Source organism: Pecten maximus, chromosome 5 (genome assembly GCF_902652985.1).
Source record: "Pecten maximus chromosome 5, xPecMax1.1, whole genome shotgun sequence".
In the NCBI taxonomy this organism is placed as follows: Eukaryota; Metazoa; Mollusca; class Bivalvia; order Pectinida; family Pectinidae; genus Pecten; species Pecten maximus.
Genome location: NC_047019.1, coordinates 22,140,203 through 22,154,976, shown reverse-complemented (window position 1 = coordinate 22,154,976; position 14,774 = coordinate 22,140,203). Strand labels below are relative to the sequence as shown.

Below are 14,774 nucleotides of genomic sequence, written 5' to 3'. Positions count from 1 at the left end.
ATTCATAATTCTGTTCATTTAAATCTAAGCCTGTGCTCAGGGCAGAGTTGTTCGAAAAGGTGATTATATAGGCCTATAGGTTAATCGCTTAAATTGATTAGTGAAAATCTCAATTTCTCATGTACTTCAAATCCTGAGACGTATGTATTCCTTCAACTTGACAGATAGGAAGAGACCTACAATTAAAAAAAAAAAAAAAAAAAGTGTTATTGTCGTGAGACAAATCATTCAGGTCCGATTCAGGCGAGTGATGGGGTCTGGGGGCCAGAAGCTATCCAAGAAATGGTGCAAAATCCTGCATTCTGAGAAAGTGATCTTATTCTATATTTTCAGTGTGTTTTTTTGTTTTATTTTTATTCTTTTTCTTTAATATGATTTTTTTCTCATGATAATTAAACTATCTAGGATGTACGTAAGAAGGGAAACATGGCGGGATCTGGGGGCTGCCTACATGTAGGTCCGCAGGAGCTCTAAACATAGTGGTGTATTATCATAAAATTCTGTGAGTTTCTGGACCATATTTTTCTAGTTTTTGTTTGTAGCTTTTGGTATTATTTTCAGGACTTTGTTTTCCATGATTACTGTTCTAGGGTCAAGAAAATAAAGCGGGGGTCTGTGGGCCATCCTTATTTTCTCTCTGAATGATGTTTTCAGGATTAAACTATTTAATGTGTACTAAAAAGAAAAGTGGGCAGCTAGGGATCTGGGGCCGCCCCGAAAGCTCTTAATGTAATGGTGTATTATCATCATATTGTGGAAGTTTCAGGATAACATTCATTATACTTTAGTTTTCGCGATTTTCTTAATGAAATTTCAGGATTAACTGTTCAGAGGGCGTGGGACATTAAAGAAAATAAAGCGGGGAGGGGATCTCAGAGCAGCCCACGATCAATTGGTTTTAAAATAGAGCTAATAAAACGATATCTGTTGTGATTATCTTTAAAAGTGTCACGTTATATCCACACAAACTTCCAAAAATGCAGAGTTTTCAGATTATATATAACACATAAGATCGTTTTCTCTCTCAGTCGTGCATTCTTTGTTTTTGCTAGATTCGCAAATGCTAAGGCAGCACGATAGTGTTTTGATCGTGATTGTTCTAGGTGTCTTATTAATTCTATACAGAGAGCAAGTGACAATGGAAACGACTGAGAACTGTAAGGGAGGCTGGGAAAAGAAATGAGTGAAATATTATCCCCATATGAAAAAAAGAAACAATTCTTTATGTTATTGTCATTTTACATAAACATCACCTTTAGAGCCCGCTGCCCGGACCGACTGAGCGGCCGGGTACTGTGCCCCCCCCCCCCCCCCCCCGGCAGGCAGTTTTCAAGCAGACAAGTTGCGCACGACTGCTACGTTTACTGCTACGTTTACATGACAGTAAACACTTCAGTTATTTCTTCAGAGAAGTTGCTTATTGATCTGTAAACAAATATTTCAACATATATTTTGAACACCTGGTCACCTGCCAGACCAAGTGGGTTTTCTCTGGGTATTCTGGATTCTTCTCATAGTAAGACCATCTGCTTTGCTTCCATCCCAAATAGAGTGATTACTATAAGTTAATATAACTTGTTAGGAATGGTTGTTAAGAAAATAAAGTACATAGTTATAAAGACAACACAGACACAATACATCTTTTATAACCTTTTAAGGTCATTTTAATGAAATACATGTCGGGAAAAAAAATCAACCAAATCACCACTGAGCACACATTGGTCCAACTTCACAATGGCCAGTCATGATTTTTTTAATGGATACAGATCAATGGCACAGTAACAGGCAACTGTCAACATGGCCGATTTAACAATTAGTATGGTCAGTTTTTGAGAACACCGGCTGATGAAAAATGTTTCTGTTAGATGTTTTAGTGGCGGACAGCATTGGAGGACACTTGGACACAGATGAGCATCCACGTTATATGAATACATACTATAATTCAATATCACAATAAATCATATGAATATGAACACAAGGAAAAAATCTAGAAGGCAAATGGCTTCACTCTTTCCCTGAAAAACCAAAACATCCTGGTTAATATTGCAGCTAAGTAAGTGATAAATTGCAATAACCTGTTAACATAACAGGGATACCTTTAAGCTTAGATATGATATGTAATGTGAGAACAAGTCATTCTCAAAAATTAATATCTAGCAAAAAATTCATCCAGTGAGCAATGTGAAAAATCCTGAACATATCTGATGACACTTGTTTTGTTTAAGACAGCAGTAACACTGTTTTGTGTGTAGTGGTGGGGATTAAATCACTACTATTTCACTACAAAATATTCAGGTGCATTTCATGCACATTTAACGATAGACTATTGTTTACCATAAGTTATAATCTCACTAACAGTCCTTTTGCCAAATTTAAGCATATGCAACAAATTGTTCATGTAATATGGAATCTATAAAAAGTACTTACATTGTATATTAATATTGAAGTAATTTCAAACTGGTTCCCAAGTGTTTATATTAATAATTGATAAATATAAAATGTACATACATTAATTTCTAGATATTACATATCTGCAATTAATACCACATGACCTATTGGGCCATGAAGCCGCATAAAGCTTCTATAAAATTTCTGTTTCAGTTAAATAATCTACCTTTGATTTTCGGTTGAATTATCTCCCTTAAATTTCGGGTAAAATTATCTCCCTTTAATTTCATTATCTCCGTTTAACAATATTATCTGGTCTACAAAGTTTTTTTCGTATCTTTTTTTTCTGGAAAGGAAACACCTCTAATAATAAAATTATTCTTGAATGATTATGCAAATCAACTTTAATGAGCTAAACAAATTCCTTCAATGAATGCAAAAATAAATAAATAAAAAATAAACAAATAAATTATAGTCTGAAACCGATTTCTATACACCATTGAAAAGGATATGTTTATTAGCAGGACAAAGTATAAGCATGATGTTGATACACATGTATAACCAGGAAAACATAAACATCACGGAATGATATCATGTCACATGGAAACATTAACCCAAGGATATAAAATGATCATAAAATATCTCAAAAACATGATAACATAGCGAAATATATTATATGTCAAGTAATATGCTTTAAAATGAAAAATTTCACCTTGTTAAACTGTCACTCTTCAATGTTTACAGTTAAATCCATTCATTCTTTGAAAACAAATTCAATGAGGAATTAACATTCTCTACAAAGAATATCAAAACACCATCATCACAACTTTGCTGTATGAATATGAAAATATTCAACAAAGGTGAAATTTTGCATTTATTATGGTTTCAAAGCTGCACAAGTTGCTTCTCTTAGCTATCTTTCATTCTCTTTTCTCCTATCTCTCTTATCCACTTGCATTAAGCGTATCAGATATGATACAACACCCAGTCCAGGTATTCAAATCTCTCCGTTCTATCACACACAATAAAATAACCAACAATATATACACCCACAAGGTACATGAGGATTCAATATAATGTCCATAGCCACTTTTTCATAACCGAGTTGAAACAGACAAGGAAACACAGAAAATGTTTGGTAAATACAAGCACTTGACCAGATGTAAACCTGTGTTATAAGACAGCGCGGCATTCAAAATACAGTTTCAGAATTCCCTGTTATATAAATAACATTTAACAAAACAGCTTTAGATACATTTTTCCCCTTGTGTTTTTATATTTTATAACATCTCTTGAATATATATATGTCTATACTTTTTTTTTCTTTTTTGATTTTATGGAAAACCGCTGCAAATATGGGATAGTCAATCTTTCAAATTTGAACCGTTATTGCTGAATCACTCAACCTTCATCTGCCATATATTCTATGATGTCATCCTCTGTCGTGATCTAAGTCTGCTACTCAACTGTTTCAACTGGATACCCAAAAGCAGGTTTAGATATTTTGGAGGGAAACTTGTCTTTTTCATTGCTATGGATCAAACAATGAAATTGCTATTCAAAACCCTGTCTGGAAAACCAAACATTCCTGGTACCTCATTTTATTTTTTTAAAACAATTGTTACTCATTGTAAACAATACAACTATCTTATTGTTTTCGAAGGTTTGTTCAATATTCATTTTATATTTTGAATTACTGTAAAATAGAATGTTACACTACATATCCAAACTTTAAGATATAAAACATTACATATCCAAACTTCAATATACATTTTGTACATGTATTGGTTTTGTATTGTTTAATAGAACGGCCTCCCCTGTGTGGAGATGCACATTCGTGATGAATGTGCATGTTTTGAAAGGCTGCAGTATGTTTGATTTTGTCTCCTAATAGCGTGGAACTGATGCCGACTTTATTTGATACATAAATGTTATATGTAGTAATTTTATAGCACTTGCATGTGACAGTTTAGCCAGACAAAAAGTGAACAGCAGGGCGACACAGAAACGACGAAATGGGTATTTGAAAGCTGTTTACAGAGATTACATCTGTGTATGAGTTATCACATCGGAGAGCTCAGACCTCTCTATAATCTATCACAGAAAGTCAAGCATGGTTTTACTTCACTCTAGTAAGTCTACATCACTGTCGTCATGGTAACTTTCCACTTTTGTGTCCCTCTCAATAGAAATGGCGTTTACCTCCCTTGGTTCGTCTGGCTCAGCTGTATTATTTGCTGCTCCTAAAATGTCTTCATCATCTTCATTTCCAATTGCATCAGGTAACTGAGGAAAAATCATTCAGATGGGGTATGTTATCTATTAATGATAGATACAAAATTGTATATGGATGAAGTAGACATATTTTCATTTTACATTCTTTTGTCAATATCCTTAACTGTACATCCCCTTATATACAAATGGACCTGTATTCATGAAACTATTCCCAGCTCAAGCATGAAATCTGTGCTCAACCCCACTTCCTTACAACTAAAAAAAGTACTGAACTTGTTGATGACCACTTTGATATATTTGTCTTGAAACCTTACCATAGAATATCTGTACTCTGTGTCCTTCTTCACTACCGAGCGAACCCTCTGTAGACAGGAGTCTCTGTAATTAGGATCAAACAGAATATTATGTACACATATGATCACATTAATTAAAATTACAATTCAATAAACAAGAATTTTCTGATGGTGTACATTCTATGTTGTAAGTTAACAGACTTTTCTGATAGTGTACATTGTATGTTGTAAGTTACTGACAGACTTTCCTGATAGTGTACATTCTATGTTGTAAGTTACTAACAGATTTTTCTGATAGTGTACATGTTATGTTGTAAGTTAACAGACTTTTCTGATAGTGTACATTGTATGTTATAAGTTTACAGACTTTTCTGATAGTGTACATGTTATGTTATAAGTTAACAGACTTTTCTGATTGTGTACATTCTATGTTATAAGTTAACAGATCTTTCTGATAGTGTATATTCTATGTTGTAAGTTAACAGACTTTTCTGATATTGTACATTCAGATGATTCTAAGTTGTGAGTTACTAACAGATTTTTCTGATAGTGTATATTCTATGTTGTAAGTTAACAGACTTTTCTGATATTGTACATTCTAAGTTGTGAGTTACTAACAGACATTTTTGATACAAAATCATAATGGTGGGCATATAGTCTTACCTGCGCTCCTTTTTATGGAATACAATAAGGAGTATACACACGAGGATGGCCGCACCAAATACAGCCATCACCGTGCCTATTGTTTTCCCCTTATTAACCGCTGCTGCAGCAGCATTCGCTTTCGATACATCTGTTGGTGGAACAATCTCTCTAGGAATATAGAACAAATTTATTATTTCTGATGTAGAGTCAGTAATCTTTGCAGGAATATAGAACAACAATGTAAGTATTTCTGATGTACAGTCAGTAATCTCTCCAGGAATATAAAACAACAATGTAAGTATTTCTGATGTACAGTCAGTAATCTCTCCAGGAATATAGAACAACAATGTAAGTATTTCTGATGTACAGTCAGTAACCCTCTCCAGGAATATAGAACAACAATGTAAGTATTTCTGATGAACAGTCAGTAATCTCTCTAGGAATATAGAACAACAATGTATTTCTAGTGCACAGTCAGTAATCTCTCCAGGAATATAGAACAACAATGTAAGTATTTCTGATGTACAGTCAGTAATCTCTCCGGGAATATAGAACAACAATGTAAGTATTTCTGATGTACAGTCAGTAACCCTCTCCAGGAATATAGAACAACAATGTAAGTATTTCTGATGTACAGTCGGTAATCTCTCCAGGAATATAGAACAACAATGTAAGTATTTCTGATGTACAGTCAGTAACCCTCTCCAGGAATATAGAACAACATACATAGGTGTACATCACCTAGAAAAACAATGTTTGGGGAAAATAGTGCTTGAGCATGATATTTAATAGTTGGAAATGTAGTTGAGAGTTTTCCCTTGAATGAGTCAGTGAAGAATATAATTCTGCTTTGCCAAGTAAACATCTGATGAAACTAAGTCTGGGTCTTGACCTTGAACCTTGACCTCTGTGAACTCTAAATCTAATGTTCTGTGTATAACTATTCAAGTTATTATTTATTTATTTTAATTTTTATTTTGCTTATTTATTTATTTATTTTTAAAATATCAAACAGCAGTTCAAATGATTTAATACATTTCAAGATTTTGAATTCTAAATTATCAGGGATTCATCAATGTATAATATAATGTAATATATTTATAACATATCGGTCAATTAAGTATTTCTGGCTTAAGAAAATGGTCAATGTAGTTTTTGTTACCAATAGTGTACCTAAGATGAGATAACTTACCACTAACACTGTCCACCACAACCAGGGCACCATCAGCTACCCTCAGCGCGGCCGTCACCTCGGAGGAGAAATCCACGTGACCCGGGCTGTCGATCAAGTTGACAATGCATTCCTTCAGGCCAGCTTCTGATCCGGTCGGGAATAACTTTGGGTCTACCTCATACAGTAGGGAAATGGCACTACAGGAGAAAGTACAAGTCTGGTTAGTAGTTGGGCAATAGTAATATTGAGATGGGCAAAGAGGGAGAAAGGGTTATATCGCCTTATTTTGGAGAGAGCCTTCATATACATTTTTTTTTTTTAAATTTTGGCAGATAACAAACTTTTGAAACAAACACATTTCCTTACTTGATGTATTTTTTTTCACGAAGGACATCATATCTTATCTGAAGATAACATTTTTATTATCATTATTGACTTTTTTCGGTAAACGGATTGCTGTGAGCAGCCGGTGATACTCACGTGGACTTAATGGTGATGCCCTTAAGCTGCTCATCTTTCCTGGTGTCCATGGCACACTTGTCTCCAGCCTGGTCAGTGTTGATCACCCCAGCTTTAGCCAACAATGAGTCGGTCAAAGTGGTCTTGCCATGGTCAACATGGGCGATCACTGCCAGGTTCCGGATACCGGTCCGGTGGTCCATGGCGGACCGCAGCTGGTCCATCGTAAAGTTCACCTGTCAAAGTAAAGTCTGCCAGTCAACACACGTCTCATGTTAGCCGAAAGAGTGTTAATAATGACAGTGGAAATATTGGCTGTATCCTAAGTCGACTTGTTTTTGCCTTAACTTTCTTTGTAAAGATGTTACATTACAGACAGCGAACGTCCGTGGTATAGAAATATTTAAGCATTGAACGGCTTTCAGTTGGCATTCATAGTCAATATGAATGCCAACTGAAAGCCGTTCAATGTTTATATTTACCATCTGCGATTTTTTATTTGTCGTGCGATTTTTTTTTTTTTTGAAATTTTCAAATTCAAATTTCAGTTGGCAGTTCATAAGCTGGTGAACTCGCAACTGAATTGGTAGGGTTATATAGTGGCAGTGCCATACAATGGTAAATATTAATTATTGAATGCCAATAAGAAAATATTGGCTGTATCAAATTGGTAATAACAGAGACGGCTTTTTAACAAAAAAAAATCATAGAAGACTTTCAAAAGAAAATCAAAGTTCCTCAAAGACCTATGATCCGGAAACTGGTTGCTATAAATTATTTCACTAATTCAATTCGATCATTTCAGGTGATATAGCATACTATAAAGGTGTTTAATTAACACATTAATGCATCCGTCTAAAGCAAACGTGTGTGTTGACTGGTATACCAACTATTCGTACAAATATCATATGGCCCGACCCCTCCCTCCCTCCCTCGGACTAAGTTGACTTGTTTTTGTCTTAACTTTCTTTGTAAAGATGTTACATTACAGAGCGCGAACGTCCGTGGTACAGAAATATTAATTATTGAATGCCAACACTTGAAATAGAATAGCAGTGTCCTTATAATGGTCGAACAAAAGACCGAAAGTAACATGCTAAATATAGAGGTCGGGATCTGATAGAACTTTATAATGGATTATCTTGTAATTGTCGTTCAAAAGATAAAAAGAGAATCTCAAACGTTTGGAGAGTGGAAACAGTATAAATAACTTTAAGCTTTGAACGATCTATTTTTGTTTTCAACCGATCATAAAAATTTTTATTCGGAAATATACAGTATCTTTGAACTTGGTTTCGCTACGATATTTTCCACATATTTGAAAATTTTTTTTTAGAACAGGTCACGAAGTCATTGCTCTGATTAGGATTATTTTACAACCCCGGTAGCTCTGCGATTCTCGCTCTACATGCTTGTGTTTTTTTTACACTGAATTGAATACCGATAATGTTGTCTTATCAAAACTTTGTTATAATGACCTGACGCGTATAGACGATGGTTAAAAGATAATTGATAAATTAATAGAGAAGAGAGGTATTGATTGGGAAAATATCACAAATGCGTCTTTATATGTATCCTCCCAATTTACCACCATTGCGCAGTAGTACATTTGTATTTTATCAATGTATGCTTGTATGCCAATGCATCCACAGTTTTTATTTTTTCCGAAAAAAAAATGAGTAAAGAAAATACCGAGAGAGAAAAGAACAGAAAGAGAGATACAAGTCTATAAAGCATCAATATGATTTTCGCCTGGCTACGCAACGAATGTAATTAAAATAAAATTCAAACAATTGTATAGAACGAAAAAGAGACAATATTAAAATGTACGCGCACCGACCAATAAACAAGAATTTTGAGTGGGAAACTGAATGGTACTCGCTGACTTACAAAGTAGCTACATTTATTTTGTTATTCAAATTTAAATGTCTCTATTTTAATAATCTATAATGTTATAATAGAAATAGAATAAACAAAATAAACATATATAGTTTACATACCATTTTCTCTTTTTTCTTCTCCTCAAAAACTTGACCCGCTTGTCTGCGCCTTTTGGGTAAGGCGACTATGAAAAAGAAGCGCACACAGCAGTCACTGTCGTTCACATTTTATTTGTAATTTACCAAACCTGAGCCAGGTCCTTATATACCCGGCTCCGCGAATATTTCACAGTGGTGATGCAATTCCTGCTGTACAGAATGAACCTAAAACGCAGAGACGGACTGCTTATTTCGAAATATACACCAAGTGTTACTCGGGGTGCGTCGAGATTTTCCCACTACACAATACTAGTTACCACATTTACTATATATAGATAGCTTTTCATGGGCCAGAAATAGAATTACAAGGGACTTATGGTTCGTTTATTCCTCCTGATCACATTTGTAACATTAAAAATGCGTTAATCTGGTCGTTACACCGTGAGATATATATCGTGCCAAGGCAATAAATATAATTCAATCACATACATGATTAGCTTATGCTAATCATGTATGTGATTGAATTATATAATTTTTAAAATTGTATAAAACTAGAAACATGTGTCTCTGGTAAAACATTAAAATGTAGAAATATTGCACATTTAATAACGAATTCATAATTCTGTTCATTTAAATCTAAGCCTGTGCTCAGGGCAGAGTTGTTCGAAAAGGTGATTATATAGGCCTATAGGTTAATCGCTTAAATTGATTAGTGAAAATCTCAATTTCTCATGTACTTCAAATCCTGAGACGTATGTATTCCTTCAACTTGACAGATAGGAAGAGACCTACAATTAAAAAAAAAAAAAAAAAAAAAGTGTTATTGTCGTGAGACAAATCATTCAGGTCCGATTCAGGCGAGTGATGGGGTCTGGGGGCCAGAAGCTATCCAAGAAATGGTGCAAAATCCTGCATTCTGAGAAAGTGATCTTATTCTATATTTTCAGTGTGTTTTTTTGTTTTATTTTTATTCTTTTTCTTTAATATGATTTTTTTCTCATGATAATTAAACTATCTAGGATGTACGTAAGAAGGGAAACATGGCGGGATCTGGGGGCTGCCTACATGTAGGTCCGCAGGAGCTCTAAACATAGTGGTGTATTATCATAAAATTCTGTGAGTTTCTGGACCATATTTTTCTAGTTTTTGTTTGTAGCTTTTGGTATTATTTTCAGGACTTTGTTTTCCATGATTACTGTTCTAGGGTCAAGAAAATAAAGCGGGGGTCTGTGGGCCATCCTTATTTTCTCTCTGAATGATGTTTTCAGGATTAAACTATTTAATGTGTACTAAAAAGAAAAGTGGGCAGCTAGGGATCTGGGGCCGCCCGAAAAGCTCTTAATGTGATGGTGTATTATAATCATATTGTGGAAGTTTCAGGATAACATTTTTTATACTTTAGTTTTCGCGTCTTTCTTAATGAAATTTCAGGATTAACTGTTCAGAGGGCGTGGGACATAAAATAAAGCGGGGATCTCGGAGCAGCCCACGATCAATTGGTTTTAAAAAAGAGCTAATAAAACGATATCTGTTGTGATTATCTTTAAAATGCAGAGTTTTCAGATAACATATAACACATAAGATCGTTTTCTCTCTCAGTCGTGTATTCTTTGTTTTTGCTAGATTCGCAAATGCTAAGGCAGCACGATAGTGTTTGGATCGTGATTGTTGTAGGTGTCTTATTAATTCTATACAGAGAGCAAGTGACAATGGAAACGACTGAGAACTGTAAGGGAGGCTGGGAAAAGAAATGAGTGAAATATTATCCCCATATGAAAAAAGAAACAATTCTTTATGTTATTGTCATTTTACATAAACATCACCTTTAGAGCCCGCTGCCCCCGGACCGACTGAGCGGCCGGGTACTGTGCCCCCCCCCCCCCCCCCCCCCCCCCCCCCCCCCCCCCCCGGCAGGCGGGAGGACGGCCAGGGTCCTGTGCCCCCCATTCCCCCCATTCCCCCCCCCCCCTCAGTTTTCGTTTTCAAGCAGACAAGTTGCCCACGACTGCTACGTTTACTGCTACGTTTTCATGACAGTAAACACTTCAGTTATTTCTTCAGAGAAGTTGCTTATCGATCTGTAAACAAATATTTCAACATATATTTTGAGCACCTGGTCACCTGCCAGACCAAGTGGGTTTTCTCTGGGTATTCTGGATTCTTCTCATAGTAAGACCATCTGCTTTGCTTCCATCCCAAATAGAGTGATTACTATAAGTTAATATAACTTGTTAGGAATGGTTGTTAAGAAAATAAAGTATATAGTTATAAAGACAACACAGACACAATACATCATTTATAACCTTTTAAGGTCATTTTAATGAAATACATGTCGGGAAAAAAAATCAACCAAATCACCACTGAGCACACATTGGTCCAACTTCACAATGGCCAGTCATGATTTTTTAATGGATACAGATCAATGGCACAGTAACAGGCAACTGTCAACATGGCCGATTTAACAATTAGTATGGTCAGTTTTTGAGAACACCGGCTGATGAAAATGTTCCTGTTAGATGTTTTAGTGGCGGACAGCATTGGAGGACACTTGGACAAAGATGAGCATCCACGTTATATGAATACATACTATAATTCAATATCACAATAAATCATATGAATATGAACACAAGGAAAAAATCTAGAAGGCAAATGGCTTCACTCTTTCCCTGAAAAACCAAAACATCCTGGTTAACATTGCAGCTAAGTAAGTGATAAATTGCAATAACCTGTTAACATAACAGGGATACCTTTAAGCTTAGATATGATATGTAATGTGAGAACAATTCATTCTCAAAAATTAATATCTAGCGAAAAATTCATCCAGTGAGCAATGTGAAAAATCCTGAACATATCTGATGACACTTGTTTTGTTAAAGACAGCAGTAACACTGTTTGTGTGCAGTGGTGGGGATTAAATCACTATTTCACTACAAAATATTAAGGTGCATTTCATGCACATTTAACAATAGACTATTGTTTACCATAAGTTATAATCTCACTAACAGCCCTTTTGCCAAATTTAAGCATATGCAACAAATTGTTCATGTAATATGGAATCTATAAAAAGTATTTACATTGTATATTAATATTGAAGTAATTTCAAACTGGTTCCCAAGTGTTTATATTAATAATTGATAAATATAAAATGTACATACATTAATTTCTAGATATTACATATCTGCAATTAATACCACACGACCTATTGGGCCATGACGCCGCATAAAGCCTCTATAAAATTTCTGTTTCAGTTAAATAATCTACCTTTAATTTTCGGTTGAATTATCTCCCTTAAATTTCGGGTAAAATTATCTCCCTTTAATTTCATTATCTCCGTTTAACAATATTATCTGGCCTACAAAATTTTTTTCGTATCTTTTTTTTTCTGGAAAGAAAACACCTCTAATACTAAAATTATTCTTTGAATGATTATGCAAACCAACTTTAATGAGCTAAACAAATTCCTTCAATGAATGCAAAAATAAATAAATAAAAAAATAACAAATAAATTATAGTCTGAAACCGATTTCTATACACCATTGAAAAGGATATGTTTATTAGCAGGACAAAGTATAAGCATGATGTTGATACACATGTATAACCAGGAAAACATAAACATCATGGAATGATATCATGTCACATGGAAACATGAACCCAAGGATATATAATGATCATACAATATCTCAAAAACATGATAACATAGCGAAATATATTATATGTCAAGTAATATGCTTTAAAATGAAAAAAATCACCTTGTTAAACTGTCACTCTTCAATGTTTACAGTTAAATCCATTCATTCTTTGAAAACAAATTCAATGAGGAATTAACATTCTCTACAAAGAATATCAAAACACCATCATCACAACTTTGCTGTATGAATATGAAAATATTCAAAAAAGGTGGAATTTTGCATTTATTATGGTTTCAAAGCTGCACAAGTTGCTTCTCTTAGCTATCTTTCATTCTCTTTTCTCCTATCTCTCTTATCCACTTGCATTAAGCGTATCAGATATGATACAACACCCAGTCCAGGTATTCAAATCTCTCCGTTCTATCACACACAATAAAATAACTAACAATATATACACCCACAAGGTACATGAGGATTCAATATAATGTCCATAGCCACTTTTTCAGAACCGAGTTGAAACAGACAAGGAAACACAGAAAATGTTTGGTAAATACAAGCACTTGACCAGATGTAAACCAGTGTTATAAAACAGCGCGGCATTCAAAATACAGTTTCAGAATTCCCTGTTATATAAATTACATTTAACAAAACAGCTTTAGACATATTTTCCCCCTTGTTTTTTTATATTTTATAACATCTCTTGAATATATATGTCTATACTTTTTTTTTCTTTTTTGATTTTATGGAAAACCGCTGCAAATATGGGATAGTCAATCTTTCAAATTTGAACCGTTATTGCTGAATCACTCAACCTTCATCTGCCATATATTCTATGACGTCATCCTCTGTCGTGATCTAAGTCTGCTATTTTTCCTTTGATTTCAACTGTTTCAGCTGGATACCCAAAAGCAGGTTTAGATATTTTGGAGGGAAACTTGTCTTTTTCATTGCTATGGATCAAACAATGAAATTGCTATTCAAAACCCTGTCTGGAAAACCAAACATTCCTGGTACCTCATTTTATTATTTTTTTTAAACAATTGTTACTCATTGTAAAAAATACAACTATCTTATTGTTTTTGAAGGTTTGTTCAATGTTATTCATTTTATATTTTGAATTACTGTAAAATAGAATGTTACACTACATATCCAAACTTTAAGATATAAAACATTATGCTACATATCCAAACTTCAATATACATTTTGTACATGTATTGGTTTTGTATTGTTTAATAGAACGGCCTCCCCTGTGTGGAGATGCACATTTGTGATGAATGTGCATGTTTTGAAAGGCTGCAGTATGTTTGACTTTGTCTCCCAATAGCGTGGAACTGATGCCAACTTTATTTGATACATAAATGTTATATGTAGTAATTTTATAGCACTTGCATGCGACAGTCTAGCCAGACAAAAAGTGAACAGCAGGGCGACACAGGAACGACGAAATGGGTATTTGAAAGCTGTTTACAGAGATTACATCTGTGTATGAGTTATCACATCAGAGAGCTCAGACCTCTCTATAATCTATCACAGAAAGTCAAGCATGGTTTTACTTCACTCTAGTAAGTCTACATCACTGTCGTCATGGTAACTTTCCACTTTTGTGTCCCTCTCAATAGAAATGGCGTTTACCTCCCTTGGTTCGTCTGGCTCGGCTGTATTATTTGCTGCTCCTAAAATGTCTTCGTCATCTTCATTTCCAATGGCATCAGGTAACTGAGGAAAAATCATTCAGATGGGGTATGTTATCTATTAATGATAGATACATGTACATGTATATGGATGAAGTAGACATATTTTCATTTTACATTCTTTTGTCAATATCCTTAACTGTACATCCTCTTATATACAAATGGACCTGTATTCATGAAACTATTCACAGCTCAAGCATGAAATCTGTGCTCAACCCCACTTCCTTACAACTAAAAAAAGTACTGAACTAGTTGATGACCACTATGATATATTTGTCTAG

The 14,774-nt window shown here is 34.5% G+C and overlaps 2 protein-coding genes across 4 annotated transcripts in view; both read right to left on the bottom strand.

Moving 5' to 3' along the window:
* Positions 1 to 1,637: 1,637 nt before the first annotated feature.
* The window catches only part of LOC117327515 (cation-independent mannose-6-phosphate receptor-like), a 51,143-nt gene continuing 38,006 nt past the window's right edge, over positions 1,638 to 14,774 (bottom strand). For 2 of the 3 annotated variants that reach the window (XM_033884545.1, XM_033884546.1), the window contains exon 42: positions 11,464 to 14,518. In XM_033884545.1, the coding sequence (XP_033740436.1) occupies positions 14,357 to 14,518 (162 nt within the window). In that variant the 3' untranslated portion in view covers positions 11,464 to 14,356. Of the gene's footprint in view, positions 3,101 to 5,677; positions 5,680 to 11,463; positions 14,519 to 14,774 lie in introns of those variants that run through there. The other variant, XR_004532662.1, reaches the window with a different exon arrangement.
* Positions 1,639 to 9,320, bottom strand: LOC117328364 (elongation factor 2-like). Its single transcript, XM_033885890.1, has 6 exons — positions 9,195 to 9,320; positions 7,216 to 7,430; positions 6,754 to 6,932; positions 5,580 to 5,757; positions 4,938 to 5,001; positions 1,639 to 4,674 (listed from the first exon to the last, which is right to left on the bottom strand). Exons 1-6 carry the CDS (start codon positions 9,195 to 9,197, stop codon positions 4,513 to 4,515), a joined length of 801 nt encoding a protein of 266 aa, XP_033741781.1. The 5' UTR covers positions 9,198 to 9,320; the 3' UTR covers positions 1,639 to 4,512.

What these genes read in the sequence shown, in the direction of transcription:
- LOC117328364 (XM_033885890.1), bottom strand. An exon ending in TGTGGTGGACAGTGTTAGTG is followed by an intron (nt 5,758 to 6,753) that starts GTAAGTTATCTC and finishes ACTCTACATCAG; the next exon opens with AAATAATAAATTTGTTCTAT. An exon ending in CAGAGTACAGATATTCTATG is followed by an intron (nt 4,675 to 4,937) that starts GTAAGGTTTCAA and finishes ATTTTTCCTCAG; the next exon opens with TTACCTGATGCAATTGGAAA.